The sequence below is a fragment of the Salvelinus namaycush genome, chromosome 5 (assembly GCF_016432855.1).
Source record: "Salvelinus namaycush isolate Seneca chromosome 5, SaNama_1.0, whole genome shotgun sequence".
In the NCBI taxonomy this organism is placed as follows: domain Eukaryota; kingdom Metazoa; phylum Chordata; class Actinopteri; order Salmoniformes; family Salmonidae; genus Salvelinus; species Salvelinus namaycush.
In genome coordinates this window covers 42970036-42987392 of record NC_052311.1, presented here as the reverse complement: position 1 = coordinate 42987392, position 17357 = coordinate 42970036, and the positions used below count along the sequence as shown (strand labels likewise).

The 17357-nt window shown below is 42.2% G+C and overlaps 3 protein-coding genes across 6 annotated transcripts; 2 read left to right on the top strand and 1 right to left on the bottom strand.

Moving 5' to 3' along the window:
* The first annotated feature begins 1883 nt into the window (after positions 1-1883).
* Positions 1884-6896, top strand: LOC120048294 (COP9 signalosome complex subunit 7b-like). Of its 3 annotated transcripts, none has more exons than XM_038994153.1 (7): positions 1884-1986; positions 3366-3488; positions 3648-3723; positions 4740-4828; positions 5825-5931; positions 6059-6108; positions 6508-6896. In XM_038994153.1, the coding sequence occupies exons 1-6, from the start codon at positions 1888-1890 to the stop codon at positions 6063-6065; spliced, it is 501 nt and encodes a 166-aa protein (XP_038850081.1). In that variant the 5' UTR covers positions 1884-1887; the 3' UTR covers positions 6066-6108; positions 6508-6896. The 3 variants fall into 3 exon arrangements, with proteins under 3 accessions (XP_038850081.1, XP_038850082.1, XP_038850080.1); XM_038994152.1 differs by having other exon boundaries at positions 1885-1986; positions 3297-3488; XM_038994154.1 differs by lacking the exons at positions 5825-5931; positions 6059-6108; positions 6508-6896 and having other exon boundaries at positions 3297-3505; positions 4740-4780.
* Positions 6897-8355: 1459 nt separating this feature from the next.
* On the bottom strand, positions 8356-11406 carry LOC120048293 (CD209 antigen-like protein E). Its single transcript, XM_038994151.1, has 5 exons — positions 11269-11406; positions 10627-10875; positions 9966-10123; positions 9672-9793; positions 8356-8860 (listed from the first exon to the last, which is right to left on the bottom strand). The coding sequence occupies exons 1-5, from the start codon at positions 11291-11293 to the stop codon at positions 8692-8694; spliced, it is 723 nt and encodes a 240-aa protein (XP_038850079.1). The 5' UTR covers positions 11294-11406; the 3' UTR covers positions 8356-8691.
* Positions 11407-12051: 645 nt separating this feature from the next.
* Positions 12052-16814, top strand: LOC120048292 (CD209 antigen-like protein C). Of its 2 annotated transcripts, XM_038994148.1 has the most exons (6): positions 12052-12513; positions 13126-13236; positions 14553-14705; positions 15334-15485; positions 15561-15682; positions 16002-16814. In XM_038994148.1, the coding sequence occupies exons 1-6, from the start codon at positions 12429-12431 to the stop codon at positions 16162-16164; spliced, it is 786 nt and encodes a 261-aa protein (XP_038850076.1). In that variant the 5' UTR covers positions 12052-12428; the 3' UTR covers positions 16165-16814. The 2 variants fall into 2 exon arrangements, with proteins under 2 accessions (XP_038850076.1, XP_038850077.1); XM_038994149.1 differs by lacking the exon at positions 13126-13236 and having other exon boundaries at positions 12054-12513.
* Positions 16815-17357: the final 543 nt, after the last annotated feature.

Sequence of the window (17357 nt, the reverse complement as noted above, 5' to 3'; positions counted from 1 at the left end):
CAGAAGGTAAGGTCAGTACAGGTGCATCAAAACTGGGACAGGGAGACTGAAAAACAGCTTCCATCTCAAGGCCATCAGACTGCTAAACAGCCATCACTAGCACATCAGAGGCGGCTGCCTATAGACATAAATTAGGAATCACTGGCCACTTTTAGAAATGGATCACTGGCCACTTTAATAATGTTCCGTATCTAGCATTTCTCATCTCATATGTTTAAACTGCACTCCACACTATTCTACGGTATCTTAGTTACTTTTTAATTCTGTTTACATATTGCATCACCCATTTCATATGTATATACCCTATTGTATTCTATACTACACCACTGACTGTTAAACAGCCATTTCCTGCACATCAGAGGCTGCTGCCTATAGACATAGACTAGGATTGACTGGCCACTTCAAGGAAATTAAACACTAGCCACTTTAATAATGTCTCCCTATCTTGCGTTAGTCATCTCATATGTATATGCTGTATTCTATACTATATCACTGTATCTTAGTCCAATGCCGCTCTGACGTATATGTATATATTCTTAATCCATTCCTTACTTAGATGTACGTGTATTTTGGGTAGATGTTGTGAAACTGTTAGATATCACTTGTTAGATATTACTGCACTGTCGGAGCTAGAAGCACAAGCATTTCGCTACACCCGCTACATCTGCTAAACACGTGTATGTGTATGTGACCAATAAATTTGATTTGAGTATAGTGTATGGTTCGGCAGCCCAGACCTCATTGGAAAGGATAGATGTCATACAGGGGTGAGGACTCAGAATATGTATTGGGGCGTTTCGGACCTCCCCAGTGGCTGCACTACAGGTGGAGATGGGGGATATGCCATTGCAGATTAGGAGACCGCAGCTGGCAATAAATTATTGGGTCAGCCTACAGGGACATGGGGTGTCTCATCCTGCGAAAGGGATTTCACAGGCATGCTGGGAACATGAGCGAATACAGAACACGAGCTTTGGGTGGGCAATAACCAGGCAAAGGAGATGGGACTGTACAGAAGGGAGTTTAGTCCAACGTTAGCTGTTCCTGTAAATCCACCATGGCTACTCCCGTCTCCAGTAGTTGATCTAGAAGTGTTGGAGAGACTAGACAAGACCTGCTTTATGAGGTACAACAAACCCATGGCAGGATTAGAAAAATGGGTAAACAGATACGACTTACTTGGGTCCCAGCCCATGTGGCGGTGGAAGGGAACGAGGCAGTTGATGTACTGGCTAAACAAACACTTGTAGTTGGGATGTTGATGTTGTAGTTTTAATGAGCAAAGCATAGGCAAAAAGCCTGATATGGACAGTGATGGTGCAGAGATGGCAGGAGCAGTGGAATAGAGATACTAAGGGCAGGCATTTATTTCAAGTACAGAGGAAAGTCAGGGAGGGGAGGACGGCAGGAAGGGACAGGAGAGAGGAGGCAATTTTTTTACAATATTAAGGGTGGGACACAGCCGGTTGAATAAGACCTTAAATGTGATAGGAAAGCATTCAACAGGAAAATGTGATTATTGCCAGGAAACAGAGACCGTGGAGCATGTATTGCTACAGTGTGGGTAGTATCAGAGGGAATGAGAGAGGCTGAGATCTAGTGTGAAGGAAAAGGGGATTAGTTTAAATAGTATATTGAGTAGAACGTCATTAGATATAGTCTCAAATAATTGGTTATCTATTTAGTTTCTCCCTATCTCTGGCCCACACTCCAGTACAGTAGGTGGCGGTAATGCACAATAACGTTCGATGTCAATCGCCGATAATCCACATCGAGAAGATAATATTTTGCCACAAGATGGCACTATTTTAAAAGCAACCATCTGGTCCGCTCAGTCCATTGTCAGTCAAGACAAACACTCCCCTCCTCCTTTTCACGTTTCGTCCAATGAGCAGTGATGTTCTCCTTTGTTGTCAAACGTGCGCTGACCGCGGAACTGAGCGATTCGGGGGACAGGCTATCAACTTGAGTTTGCTTACCAATAAGGTTATTTGTTGCTTTTATTTTCTTTGAACATATTTGTAAACTAGTTTTTTAAATAAAGGTAATCGCACGGTTGCCCTTGCACCACTTAGCTACGTTAGAGTTGAGTGGGTAGATAACCGAAAAACAGGAAAGAGGCCTAACGTTACCGCTTTACAGTCATGTAGTGGTAACTTTAGCAGCAGCTAGCATGACTCCTCATAGTCATACTGTAGTAAGCTAGCTCTTATGTGCTAGTTTTGCTACAGCATTTGGTCAAACTTTAGCAATCTGTTTAGTTTGTGCTCCTTTGGGCCCGTTTTTAAGTAGCATTTCTCTTGAAAATTTGCCATAAAGAGCTAGTGAACTAACGTTAGCTCGCTTCTAAGCTAGCATGCAATCGGTTGTTCATGACTGTGACGTTAGCTAACATTAGTATTAGTCAGAAAATCGGTCCCTGCCCTGGGACTCAGCATTGAATAAGCTTGACTCAAAACACTCCACACTAGGGCCAAGTTTAGTAGGTCGAACGATGCAGATAGAATTGATCTGACATGATTCCTTATTTTACCATGTCAGTCAATATTTTACACAGCATTGTGCCCTACTGAATGTGCCCAGGTTAGCCTATAGTAGCCGACTAGTTGAGGGTAACGTTGATTGGCTACCTAAATAGTTACATTGTGAAATAGTAGCCAAGTGTCCAAAGTCATGATTATCTGACAATGGCATGGAGTGTCCTAGTGCCCAGCCTAGGAAGGTTATTACAATGTAGCTAGCTAGGCTATTTGTAAGTACTGCTGTGTCTTCCTATTATTCTCACCAAATAGCACAGCATATCAAATACAAATAGGTTAGATCTCAAATAATACATTCTCAGTGCTTTTAGTAGGGCCAATTTCATATTAAGCAAATTCCCATTTAATTATGTAAAAGAATAATCTGTGTCTCTGACTAGCTTTGACCAGAAGGGTGATTTTCAAAACACTTGCCTACACATCAGTTTATGAGAGTGAAAATTGAATTACTGACTTGGAGTCTTGCCACAAGGGCTATTCATATGATTGTTTTGGTTAGACAGAGCTACAGGCATACATTAATAAAGTATTAAAGTTGTCTTGCTATTAAAAAAAAGCTGTTCAGCCTCTCAAATGTAAGATATGCAGTATTAACTCTTCATTGAAAGCCAACTATTTTATTCAAGACATTCTGTCTCTTTTTTTCCTTTCCTCTCTTCCCCCTTTCTCTCACGCTCTTGCATTATCTGTTATTACTTCTCTTATCCTCATTTTGTCTTTCTCCTACTCACTTCTGTTTGCCTTCTGTCTTTTTAGCTCATACTCTCACCTGCACACTCTCTCTCACTCTCTGTCGCTCTCTCTCTCGCTCTCTCTCTCTCTCAGATGGAGGTAGAGCAGCTCCTCTCTCTCTCCGGCCCGGCGTTGGCCCAGGCCATAAGTTCTCTGCTGGAGACACCAGGCCTCTACGTGTTCTCAGACATCCTTGAGTTGCCCAACGTCAGAGAGGTAACACACACTCACATGTAAGCACACCCACAAACAAGCACACCGTCACAGCCATTCTCAAGGCACAGCTCTCACTGGAGGTGGTATAGCTAAAGACCATAACAAGCCCCCTCTATCTGCCCCCCCCCCCCCCCCACCCCCCGTCTACTCTACCCCAAGCTGGAGACAGGCCCGCACGCACCAGTGTTTCAGCTACTCAACCTCTTCGCCTATGGAACCTACTGTGACTATAAAGGTATGATAGTGGCAGGCAGCGCTGCTGTGTAAAGAAGTCATCTAATATCCCTGGAGCTGTTTTATTATTAGCAGTATTTCTCTCCCTGCCAATCGGCCCTGCAGGCCAGGCTTCTCATCACTGTTGTAGGTTGTCACAGCCCCCTGTAATTTACAGAGTCAACCACAATACTTTATTTTGATCCTATACGAGGAGCCAAGTGACAATGTTTGGCACGGCAGAGGTTGCGTCCCCAATAACCTCTCCTTTCTCTAGAAGTATGCACTTGTTCACTTTCCTTTGTGGATTTGGAATTAAATAACGGGTATATGGAAACTCCCTCTAGCATTCCTGGTGAAAAAATGGGTTCCCCAGAAATTCTGGTTGGAAAAAATGGGGTCCCTGTTGAAACAGTTGACTTCCATTGCTCTAGCCTGCCAACACCAATCCAATGCTTTTACATTTGTGGGAATAGTGACACTTCAGGAGGAAGGAGAGATTATTGGAACTCAACCAGGGACAGACTACTCTCAGGCATTTTGTTAGACATTCATATTGGTTGTAATTGGTTGCATTGTCACAAACTGCCAAATGAAATCCTGAATATCCTTTGAAATACACGAATATGTAAAGGACTTGTCATTCTTTAGCAACACATTTAGTAACAAGACTTAATAAGAGACGAGCAAAACGGAAGAGAGAAATCCAAATCTTGTTATGTCAACACATCTTATTCACTTTCATAGTGCTTTTTAGAATTGCAAAATGGAGCACAGAGGAAAAACTGTCAATACTCAAGTTTTTTTTTTTTAAAGCAACCACATATGCAGGCACACACACACTCAAATGACTTTTTCGTTGTATTCCCTTGTGGAATTTAAAAGGCAGCAGCAGTTTGCCTGGACAGAGCCTGTAACCCTGTGTTTGTAATGACGTGTCCCTGTTATGAAAGGTCCCTGTTATGATGTGTCCCTTTCTGTTGCTCTCTCGCTGTCTGTTTCTTTTCCTTGTCTGTTTGTGGTATGCTATTCTTTCAGAGAGGGCAGCCTCTCTCCCAGAGTTGACCCCAGCCCAGAGGAACAAACTCCGTCACCTCTCCATCATCAGTCTGGCATCCAATCTCAAGGTAGAGTACCACCCATTCATCTGGTTTTAAATTCCTTACTCTGCTAGCTTTAGTATGCTCAATGTGGGTCACTCACATTATAATTATGGAAATAGTTGACAATGATATGTAATATAACGATAGCCATCATCCGTTTGCCATTTAATCTGAAGGTAACGCTCTCTGGACTTACCTTGTCTAGTTTTTCTGTTTATTTTGTTATTAAAGAATTGCAGGTCAAATAATAATTTTGTGCCGTATTTCCATGGACTCTAATAGCCTACCTACAATTGTAGTCCTAACAATACTCAGCAAGCTTCAGTACCAAAAATAGCAAGTCATTCGCTCAACTTTGATTTGAATGATATGCTCAAGTGTGGTTACGAGACAACTTGCTTTGTAACTTTGACACATTAACAAGGTAAATGACTCTGTGTTGTGAAGGACTTTATTAAGAGTCTGTCTGTGATGTGATCTAACTTTATTGATATCACATAGATGAGAATGACAGCAGCTGAGATTTAAATCATTGAGATACTGTGTTAAGTATCCTGTCCTTTCTTCGTTGAGCTCGCTGTCTCTTTATGTATTCGTTGCTCTCTGTTGTCTATTCATCTAACTCTAAGATTGGCTCTCTCGCCACCCCATTTCATATTTTTTCTCCCTCTCCCGTCTCTCTTTCTACCTTGCTTTATGCCCATCTCTCATTCTCTCCACTCTCCCTAATAAATCATTTATTGATTCATTTCTCTCTTTCTCTATTACTCTCCCTTCTCCCTCTCCCCCATTTCTCGTCTCGTCCTTCTCTTTCCGTCTTATTTTTTGTATATTGTCATAGTATAAGTGTGCCACATTGAATGTCTGTATGGGCACACTTTAACGCAAAGATTCACCCATTAAAATGTTATATCGTTATATCTCTGAGCGATGTTATATTGGTTCCCGGGGTCATTTCATGTTTTCATGTGTTTTCATTCTTTCTGATTCTATTTCTCTTGATGTTGTTCTGACGGACAGAGCGAGTCCCCATGGACGTGTGGCTGTTCGTCACCATCTGTGCCGCAGCCGTCATCTTCGTCCTCCTCCTCATCCTCACTGTCATCCTCATCCGACGCCACAGACAGGTACAGTTTGGTGATTTAATCAGATATTTATTTTAGCTTAAAAATGTACTCACTATCTCTTACATTTTGCTGTGTCTTGTTGGTAGTGTTACTGAGCTTTCATGTGTGTGTTTCTGTCGGTTTTCAGCGGGTGATGATGCCCAGACGTGGCAAACGCAGATTCTGCAACTGCAAAGAGTGAGTGTAATTTCCTGCGAACACACGCTCGCGCGCTCACACACTCACACACACACACACACACACACACACACACACACACACACACACACACACACACACACACACACACACAAAGTCTGTATATTGGCCTTGAATGTGCAGAGTTGTTCAAGGTGACGCGTGTCACACACACACACACACACACACACACACACACAAAAAGTCTGTATATTGGCCTTGAATGTGCAGAGTTGTTCAAGGTGACGCGTGTTCAAGGTAGAAGCCTAAACTTTTTTGCCTCTCTTGCCAACTACATTTTTGTTGCCTTGGGCTATCTGTTGCACCTCCCATATTTGAGAAATACTGTGTGAGAATGGTTATTTACAGTGCGAACCATTCTGTTTTCCTCTGTTACAGCCCCAAACCAAAAGGATTCTACAGAAACTAGTGATATCGTACAGATCGGAATCCCTGTCAATGGACAATGTGTCTACTATTTTGTCTTAGCTATTCTATTCTGATAAAAAAGAAAAACCAAAAGGACAAAAGAAGCAAGAAAGAAGAGGTTTTCATGTGATATTTGATAATAGATTTCACAAGTGTATATTGTCATGCTTTATGACCTATGATTGAGCTACAATTGAACAAATACTGTATATAAATATGTATAGCTACTGTCACTTTTGTATTACTGTACACTGAGCTTACAAAACATTAAGAACACGTGCTCTTTCCATGACATAGACTGACCAGGTGAATCCAGGTGAAAGCTATGATCCCTTATTGATGTCACTTGTTAAATCCACAATGGGTTGTGTACGTGTGCCATTCAGATGCTGAATGGGCAAGACACAAAATGTAAGTGTCTTTGAACGGGGTACTGGTAGTAAGTGCCAGGCGCACCGGTTTGTGTCAAGAACTGCAACACTCCTGGGTTTTTCACGGTCAACAGTTTCCTGTGTGTATCGTAGTGGAGGCTCCTCAGAGGAGGAAGGAGAGGACCATCCTCCTGAGTGTATATTGAAACATAATTTAAAAAAATCCTTTTTAGATAAAACTATACTAAATATATTCATGTCAATAAATAGTTGATTAAAACACACTGTTCTGAAAGGAAGGTCTACAGTAGCCTCAGAAGCACTATGTAGGTTAGCACCATGGTGTAGCCGGAGGACAGCTAGCTTCTGTCTTCCTAGCTTTGTTTTTTTTTTCTGGTCACAGACATCTGATGTGTTGTGCACTGAAGTCCACAAGCAAAGGGAGGAGAGCGCGTAGATAGTCCCGAGAAGGAGTTATATATATATACAACGCGCAGAGTGATCATGCTGTTTTTATGTGGCTGCTATGAAAGTGAACTGTGTTTGCGTGTGATCAGGGGAGTATTCATTCCGTTGATTCTGTTGAAAAACGTTTCTTAAATGAAAGCAAACAGAACGAAACGGGGATAAACATACTTGAATTCGTCCAATAGAAACTCTCATTTGCAACTGTTGGACTAATGATTACACCTTAGATCAGCTAGATGCAGGCAAGAGTGTGCAAGGCAGTATTGAATGTGCCACTGTCTGTCACCTTGATTAACAAAAATGATCTCGAGCTGTTGTAGCAACCTCATGATGGGTACAGGGAAAATTTGAGGATCATGTAGTAGCCTAAACCTATCAATGTTACATTGAACTGGGTGAATGGAATATGAATGACAGTCATCCAATATGCTGTAATAGAAATTAGGCCATGTTCATAAAAAAGAATCATCCTCCCTCATCTTAAACGGCACCGACCGCCACTGATATCAAGAATGGTCCACCACCCAAAGGACATCCAGCCAAACTGTTGGAATCATTGGAGTCAACATGGGCCAGCATCCCTGTGGAGCGCTTTTCGACACCTTGTAGAGTCCATGTCACGACAAGTTGAGGCTGTTCTGACGGGGTGCAACTCAATACTAGGAAGGCGTTCCAAACTTTTTGGTATACTCAGTGGATATTGCATAGCACTCTGTTTTAGAGTCCATTATTTACCGAATATTTTATTAAGAGAATGGGATAGCATCTTAATATTATAGTTTCTTACGGTTTCAGGTGGTGTGAGCAGACTGCTGCGTGATCAGGCTCGTTCCAAAGTTCTGCTGAATTGTTTGAATTAGTAACAGAGAAAATACAGGGGTTATTGTTGTTGTGTTATAGGACTGTAAGATAAAAATGTTCGATTGTGTTTAAATGATTGAATTAAACAAGAGTAAAAAAACAAGCAGTGACTGAGGGGTGACTGATTGGCAGCTTTATTGAAATACCTTCAGTGGTGGGTAGACACCAACACAAGTAGATACCAACTGTCACTTCATTTGTTTTGACTGATTATACATACCGTGACTGGAATTCAATTAAATGCACGTTGTAGAAATGCACATTGCATTTGACTTTAAAAGGGAATTTACACTTTATTACCACTGCGTTTACACTGAATTTGATTTCCTAAAACATGGGGGAAATTGCATTTAAAATGCACATTGTCAACAGTGCAACCCTACAATGAGCCTTCTATTGAATCCCTGCCGCTCTAAGTTAATTTCATGGTCAGCGGTGTCTTTCACCCGCTGATTCAAGCGGACGTAATGGGTACGGCATCCATTTGACAGATGCGGCGGTAGGTGAAGTCACAGGGCACGTCGGACCAGGCATGAGTGTTACTCTCCAGGACCGCACAGTCCTCACCGTCAACCCCACCGGAGACGTTGTTATCAGGCTCCAAGCTGTACTGTTTCCAGAAGCTATAGGGGAAAGGGAGGTAGGGGGAGAGAAAATATGACGGGCAGGATGGAATTGAAGTCACAGAGAGGGAGAGAGATAAGACAGAAAAAAAAGTAAAAAGGAGCGGACAAATAGTGGAGAAAAAAGGTTTGAGCAACTGAGATATTTTGAGTCGATGTTGTACGTGTCATGTTGAGATTGTTGAATGGGTTGCAGACCCTACATACTGATAAAATAATTTAAATGTTGAAAGATAATGATTAAATAATTCCACTATGAAACCTTAGAATTGTATGAAATTGATTAGAATCATAAAAGTATAATCTGATGATGTGTGTAGTTTTAGTCAGAATTAGATGTAAACAATGTATCTGTATAGTGGGAAAACACATACTGTCTGAGCAAGGTGTAGCTTAGGGTTTGAACTTGTATGTATGTGCCGAAGAAAAAACCCCGAGAACAATTAAACTGTGTTTGAACCGACCTGGCTAGGCCTCTGAGAAACTTATGATAGGACAGGGAGTACTTCTCAAGGTTTCCCTAATCTCGGGGGAATGGAACTGTCGGCTGGGTAGTGATACACAGTGGTGAGAACTATGGAGAAGGATAAAACTCACCTACTGTTTGTGTGTATGTATGTGCGTAGGATACCTACTGTTTGTGTGGAAGTATGTGCGCAGCTATAAAATGGATGTCTTTGTATAATGGACTTCAGACTGTTCTCGTGAATAAACTGTACTATCTTTTTGCATAAGCTGAGTCTTTGACTTTTGTCAGAGCTATTGATTGTCAGTTATTATCATTGGGATAGAAAATTCTCGTGACACATACTTATTTGTGAGCGTTGTGTTGTCCACCCATCTCCAGTCCCCCTCCATCTCTCTGTCTGATAGGCCGATCCAGAAGTAGTTATTAAACCCACCAATCCTACTTGCCTCTTTTTCCAGGGCTTCCTATAAACAAACACGTGGTTACGATGAGAAGAGCACACACACACAAATGCACACACACACACACACACACGCACACACACACACACACACACACACACACACACACACACACACACACACACACACACACACACACACACACACACACACACACACACACACAGTTTCTTACATGCACGTTCTTGCTGTGCAGGATGCTAAGGTGGCCGCCCATTGATGTACAATTGTCTCTGCTGCTCGGCCAGTCCATCTTGTCGTTACTGAAGTAGTAACATTTTTCATTTACCAGTACATGAAGCCATCCCTCAGGACACTCTTTGAAATTCACCACTATAAACCAGAATGAGAGAGAGGGAGAGAGAGAGAGAAAGAAAGAAAGACAGAAAGAGAGAAAAGGAGAGAGAGAGAGAGAGAGAAAGAAAGAGATTTGGATATAATTCTACCTTTGTACTGTATGATAGATTTAGTATTTACTATACCCAGCTGTGGGTTCATGTCCTGTGTCAAAGGTGGAATGTCCTTAGATTTATGAAAATGTTGCTGCAATACATTATGGAAATATTCAGAGAACTTGATAGATTGGGGAATGGTATTAGGGCCACTAATCACATGAACCTGACCATGTGACCTCCTGGCCCTGTCCTAACCATCTGGGAACATACAGTATACAGCATATTTGATGGGATACGTTTAAACAAAGAAGCACTACCCACAATCACATAATGAGCAGTTATTTAGGAGATCAGTCATTTGTCCATCAGTGATTCTGTGCCTTCTGGTGGCAATGGAGTTATTTTCAAACACGTACATAGAGTTTTCTGGCTAGTGCTAACCTGTGGCAGAGCAGTTTTGTGCCAGGCTGTCATATTCATCACGTAGACGGCTGTAGCGACGCAGCACAGTACTCAGATTCAACCTCAGGGAGGCCAACTCTTCCTCAGGGGTCTCCACAGGTTGAGTGGCATTTGACAGGGGTTCTGCAGCTGCCTGATTGGTGCTGATGGATACCAAGAGGCCAATCAGCACAAGGAGGATGGTCTGACACGTCAGAAGTCCTGCCCACTTCTTCCCCCCCTGGGAACCTGATTAGATTGATCAAAGAGAGAGCTCAAGTTATATTATACAGTATACTGTACATGTCAGTCAGATGACAGTTTAACCTGACTAGAATTGAGGTGATAATTCATATTCCAGCAACAGTTCTACATACAGGATGTATTTTTATAAGTCATTTCAATTAACCTAAATATTGTAACAAAGTGACTTGCCCAAATTTGATACACACAAATATGAACACACACGCACACACACACATACGCACGCGCACATACGCACACACACACACACACACACACACACACACACACACACACACACACACACACACACACACACACACACACACACACACACACACACACACACACACACACACACACACACACACAGTGGTGTAGACCGAAAGTGTATTTTACCTTGCTTAGAATGGTAGTTCTCCATGTTCCCTGTGTAATATCACTGGTACACGATCAGTTAACCGTTCATAAATCGAATGTGTCTCTCTTTCCACTCAGAGTTGGTGTTATATACCTACGCGGCGTGTGTTTGTGAGTGTAGGCAATTGGTTGACTTTGAGCGATCAAAGTTCTCTCTCTGTCACTAAACATGACCGTGCATTTTCATGAGGTTGACAGAGAGGTTTACAACAAAAGCATGACATTGCACTTTAAGCTGAATGCTCTGTAACAGCATGGGTTTACTTGTTTTGTTTTCACAAATGAGCAGCTGCGTCAAATCCACGTGTATATGCAAACACACACACACACACACACACACACACACACACACACACACACACACACACACACACACACACACACACACACACACACACACACACACACACACACACACACACACACACACACACACATAAGGACATACACAGCATGCTGCCCAACCTCTTCCCGTAAGATGTCTAGTTGTTTAACTTGGCATGCTATCGTCCCCCCAGGCTCCAGTTCACTAGCACGTTACAGAGTCATTTTGGCCAGATTCTAACACACCAAATCACATAGAGAAACAGTCAAAGACGTTACTTCACAGCATGATTACGTTATTTCCTTAATCCAGTACTTTCCGTACAAACACACACAGTATGATGGACCCTCCTTCCAGTTCCCGCCAGACTCTTGTCTCAGTTCCAATTTCTTGAGAGTTTTTGTTCAAACACACACACACACACTGACACTCACACGCTCTCCTGCCTCATCCCCCTATCACACAGTCCTTCTGGACAGATTCAGCATTTATCCAAACAAAGAGAGAGAGAGCAAAAGGAGAGCGAGAGAGACAGAGACAGAGAGAGACCAAGAGTAAGCAGGTTTGATGCAATACTAAAAGAACTGCCAGTGAATTTCTGGAGGAAGAACAATAAATACTGATAAAACAATTTGATGGAACAGAATTGCGAAATCAACTCCCATCTCAGCTGTTTGGAATTACAAACTTTATTTCCCAGCAGTGACTTTATTTACCGTTAGTTACAAAGTCGGGAGATTCTGCAATAGTTGGTATAAGTAAGTTAAACAGGGATTGTGGTGAGAAGAGCACGTGAAGAACTGAAACTTCAATCATGGAGGTAGAGAACTATACCAGTCTACACGAGTTTACTGAGGATATATCCTCCAGAGGAAACAAGCCTATCCTAAACAACCACAGTAAGTGTGTGTGTGTGTGTGTGTGTGTGCGTGTGCGTGCGTGCGTGCGTGTGTGTGCGGGTGCGTGTGCGTGTGCGTGTGTGTGTGTGTGTGCTAGCATGCGTACTAACGTACGTGCATAAGTGTGAGATTGACCATAACTCTAAGGACATGGTGTCTCTTTAGGGAATAGTCAGTGTGAGTTTTACAGACAGTCTTTCAGTTTATTGGCTATCATCTGTTCCTTTGGAATCCTTTAGAACAAATGATTTTAAATCTTTTTGAAGTGATTGTCACCTTTTTACAATGTTATGGTTCCATGTTAGCCCACTGTAAAATTGTAGGCAGTTGCAGATAGATTAGAGTGGTAATGTTCATAGTCAAAGGACTTGTCTGGGCAGGAAAAACTTCTGAAGCATGAAAGGTGAATGACAGATGAAAAAAAAAAGCCCTGTCACACTCGCACTTGTCTTTTCTTACTGGTACTGATTTGACAGATTAATGCTATTTTGAAGAAGGTTTGACTTGCAATGACTGTTATATGTGGTTATTTTTTGTACCTATAGTTAAATGCTAAATGACTCCAATGTAAATGTGTCACTCTTTGCATTGAGCTGTAATCTGTCCGATCAGGTGCCCAGGGGATGAAGAGGGGGTCAGAGTGTCTCAGAGGTCAGACCGCCCTCTTTGTGGTGATTGGTCTATTGGCCTCCATCTGTGCCAACATCGCTCTGAGCGTGCTCTGTGAGTTAACATCTCTCTCTCTCTGTATGTATGTCTCTTTTTCTCTCTCTCCAACCCAGCACCACCCCTCTCCCCCACTCTTCCTCGTCATGCCTTTTTTGGCATGCAGAATGGTAACGATAGTTGTGGCAGTTGTGCAATCCAAAAGGAACAAAAGTCCAGAACTGTGAAATTTGCTCCCTCCCAGGACTCTCAGTCTCTGGCAGCCCAGGCTGTTCAGTAGTTATAACAATCAATCAATCAATCAATCAAATGTATTTATAAAGCCCTTCTTACATGATGTCACAAAGTGCTGTACAGAAACCCAGCCTAAAACCCCAAACAGCAAGCAATGCAGGTGTAGAAGCACGGTGGCTAGGAGAAACTCTCTAGAAAGGCCAGAACCTAGGAAGAAACCGAGAGAGGAACCAGGCTATGAGGGGTGGCCAGTCCTCTTCTGGCTGTGCCAGGTGGAGATTATAACAGAACATGGCCAAGATGTTCAAATGTTCATAGATGACCAGCAGGGTCAAATAATAATAATCACAGTGGTGGTCAAGGGTGCAACAGGTCAGCACCTCAGGAGTAAATGTCAGTTGGCTTTTCATAGCCGATGATTCAGAGTATCTCTGCCGCTACTGCTGTCTCTAGAGAGTTGAAAACAGCAGGTCTGGGACAGGTAGCACGTCCGGTGAACAGGTCAGGGTTCCATAGCCGCAGGCAGAACAGTTGAAACTGGAGCAGCAGCACGGCCAGGTGGACTGGGGACAGCAAGGAGTCATCAGGCCAGGTAGTCCTGAGGCATGGTCCTAGGGCTCAGGTCCTTTGAGTGACTGAAAGAAAGAAAGAGAGAAAGAGAGAAAGAAAGGAAGAAAGAAAGAAAGAAAGAAAGAAAGAAAGAAAGAAAGAAAGAAAGAAAGAAAGAAAGAAAGAAAGAAAAGAGAGAGAGAATTAGAGAGATCATACTTAAATTCACACAGGACACCGGATAAGACAGGAGAAATACTCCATATATAACAGACTGACCCTAGCCCCCCGACACCTAAACTACTGCAGCATAAATACTGGAGGCTGAGACAGGAGGGGTCATATATAACAAACTGACCCGAGCCCCCCGACACCTAAACTACTGCAGCATAAATACTGGAGGCTGAGACAGGAGGGGTCAGGACTGAAAGCATTCACAATTTTTAAAGAAACACCAATTTGTCCCAATCTGACCTCTCAATTTGGTCTCTATTCTGCTTTTTCATTCTCTTTCTCAATCTCTCTCTCTCTCTCTCTCTCTCTCTCTCTCTCTCTCTCTCTCTCTCTCTCTCTCTCTCTCTCTCTCTCAGTGTTTTCTCTCTCTCTCTCTCTCTTCTCTCTCAGTGTACCTAGTGTTCCCCTGGAGACAGCAGCTCTGACCCTGAAGCTGAACTCAGTTCGAGGACATTATGTCTATCTCTGTGATGACTACTCCAAACTGGCCCAGAGCTGCTCAAAGACAGGTAAAGGGGGGCTAAGTGTTATTCAGAGTGGATAGATACTTTAGACAACTGTCATTCACTATTACATTATTTCACATAAGAAATGGTACACTGTAAAGGGGTTGCCATGAAGTTAACAGTTACTAACAGGCATTTGTCAACTCTAGATTTTAAATTGATGCGGCACTACTACTACTACTACAGTTAAGTTGGTACAGCACTCTCACTAAAGGGTGAAACAGAAATAGAGCCAGAAACAACAATGCCATGCACCTACTAGTGGTCAAAAGGTTTTTGGTGCTCCAAGAATACAGTACAATACTGTATTCTGTGGGACAGAAATGCAGTACCATTCAAAATAGAGCAATTCTTTCCCCGCCCACAAAATGTTCCCACAATGCATCACAATTTACAGTATGCTGCAGTAAAACGTTTCACAGTATCATACTGTTGATAATACCCCAAAATGAACGTATAATTTACCGTTTTACTTTAAAGTGTACACCGTACAGTATTCATAAGACATTAATGACCCATGCATATTCACTCATCTGTCTCTCTTTGTCCTTTTCATCTTCCCCTCTTCATCTCTTTTACCTCTCTATTCCTGTTCTCCTCCTCTTGTCTTTCTCCTCTCCTCTCCTCACAGTAAGGAAGTGTAGGGAGTGTCCTGAGGACTGGATTCATGTAGATGAGAAATGTTACTCCTTCAGTAATGACAAGATGGACTGGCCGAGCAGCAGAGACAGTTGTACATCCCTGGGCAGCCACCTTACCATCCTGCACAGCAAAGAACAGCATGTAAGATAGTGTATGTGTGTGTGTATTTGTGTATGTGTATTCCCCTCGTTGTAACCATAACTGTTTGCTTGTAAGGACGCTCTGGAAAAAGAGGCCCGGAGGATTGGCGGGTTTGACTACCACTTCTGGATTGGCCTATCAGATATAGAGAAGGAAGGGGATTGGAGATGGGTGGACAACACAACACTGACAAATAAGTATGTGAATCCCATTTTAAATAATCCAATATCACATGTGTTATAATGAGAGGAGGCAAATAGTTACTTTTCTACACTGTCTCGTTCCCTTGCTCCCTTTCTCAATTTGTATTTTCCTTCTTCCTCTTCTTTCATTCTTTTCTCTTGTTTCCTCTTTTTCTACCCCTTTCCCTAACTGCCTCCCTCCTTTTGTTTTTGGCCTTTCTACTTCTCTCCCTCTCCCCTACCCTCTCTCTCTTTCTCTGCCTCCACCCTTCTGTCTCTCTGTCTCTCTCTCTATCTCTCTCTCTCCTTCCCTCTCTCTCTGTCTCTCTTTCAGGTATTGGAATGAGTATAGCTCTGAGCCTGACAATCATCAGTCAGGAGGATCACATGGGGAGGACTGTGCCACCCTGGACAGCCATTCGCAGACCTGGTTTGACGTACCGTGTGACCACATCTACAAACGCATTTGTCAGATGGATGCCATCCGGCTGGACTGAATCACAGGACTTCAACTAAGCCATGAATTTCCCAATTATCTAGATCTACCGTCCATGCATTCATGAATGATGGAAATGTTTTCTTAAATAGCTTATCCTTTTTATGTCTTTCAAGCGATTTGAGATGTTTTAGTGCAATGAAAAGCGCTATAAAAGTGAAATGATTATTCTTACTGGAAACGTCAGAACTGGAAACTAAACTAGGTTATGGGTCAGATTTACTCAACTACACTGCCAAGTGTGCATATTACTTTGTATTTTTCAGAAACCATAAAACAAAACGGGACAGGAAAGGTTATGAGAAGGGCAAAGATATAGAATGACAAGAGGAGATAAAGATAGTTTTGTGGTATAGCTAGTTTCATGAAATGTTCATTCCCTACTCAAAATAATAGATGCAAACATTTAGCAAATCTGGCACCTTCTGCAAGGAGAATTTCAATGAATGCACTCAATTTAGTAAATCAGTTCTAATCAGCTCTAATCAACTCTGCTGCTTGCCAAACTGATTGCTGTGATACTTTTGAGCAATCTGAGTGCTTTTTTTTAACGTGTGTGACCTGTACATAAATCTCCAAAATATTCTGTGTTGCTGCACTAACCATGAAAATTAATTCCTGAGAGTCAATAAAACTGTATTTTCAAATGAATTACTCTTCCTCTGATGTCTCTTTCTGGTTTGTGTCTGGGTTTTTTCATTTTCATTTTACTGGAATATATTATTTTTTTATTGACTTTGGCGAACGTCTGTTGGTTTCTCCTGTGTCTTTGCTCATCCATTGTTTTATTGCTCAATGATGTAGCCTGAAAAAGGAATGGGTTTTCATGTTTTAATTTTTTACACATTTAAACACATTTATTTGCTGAAAGTATGTTTTTAATTGGTATTTCTAATCCAGAAATCGTATTTTAATTTCTTTAAGACAACATTGTTTCTTACATAATATTTTGCCTTGGTGTTGTACAACAGAGGGTGGGAGGAAGGGAAACTACCAGGCAGCTGGAAGGAAGCAGTAGTGGTACCAATCAGGAAGCCAGGGAAGGACCCAACTAGGCCAACAAACTATCGGCCAACTACATACATCACATGTATGTAAGATTATGGAACGTTTAATTACGGAGAGGCTAACTTACTTCCTGGAGATCAGGGGGCTATTATCGCCACATTAGAGTGGGTTCAGGAAGAGTAGGGG

What these genes read in the sequence shown, in the direction of transcription:
- LOC120048294 (XM_038994152.1), top strand. Translation starts at nt 1,888, where the DNA reads ATGAGCAGTGATGTTCTCCTTTGTTGTCAAACGTGCGCTGACCGCGGA. An exon ending in TGAGTTTGCTTACCAATAAG is followed by an intron (nt 1,987 to 3,296) that starts GTTATTTGTTGC and finishes CTGTCTTTTTAG; the next exon opens with CTCATACTCTCACCTGCACA. An exon ending in AACCTACTGTGACTATAAAG is followed by an intron (nt 3,724 to 4,739) that starts GTATGATAGTGG and finishes CTATTCTTTCAG; the next exon opens with AGAGGGCAGCCTCTCTCCCA.
- LOC120048293 (XM_038994151.1), bottom strand. Translation starts at nt 11,293, where the DNA reads ATGGAGAACTACCATTCTAAGCAAG. An exon ending in TGCACAGCAAGAACGTGCAT is followed by an intron (nt 9,794 to 9,965) that starts GTAAGAAACTGT and finishes GTTTGTTTATAG; the next exon opens with GAAGCCCTGGAAAAAGAGGC. An exon ending in AACACAACGCTCACAAATAA is followed by an intron (nt 8,861 to 9,671) that starts GTATGTGTCACG and finishes TTTCCCCTATAG; the next exon opens with CTTCTGGAAACAGTACAGCT.
- LOC120048292 (XM_038994148.1), top strand. Translation starts at nt 12,429, where the DNA reads ATGGAGGTAGAGAACTATACCAGTCTACACGAGTTTACTGAGGATATA. An exon ending in CATCGCTCTGAGCGTGCTCT is followed by an intron (nt 13,237 to 14,552) that starts GTGAGTTAACAT and finishes TCTCTCTCTCAG; the next exon opens with TGTTTTCTCTCTCTCTCTCT. An exon ending in CCAGAGCTGCTCAAAGACAG is followed by an intron (nt 14,706 to 15,333) that starts GTAAAGGGGGGC and finishes CTCTCCTCACAG; the next exon opens with TAAGGAAGTGTAGGGAGTGT.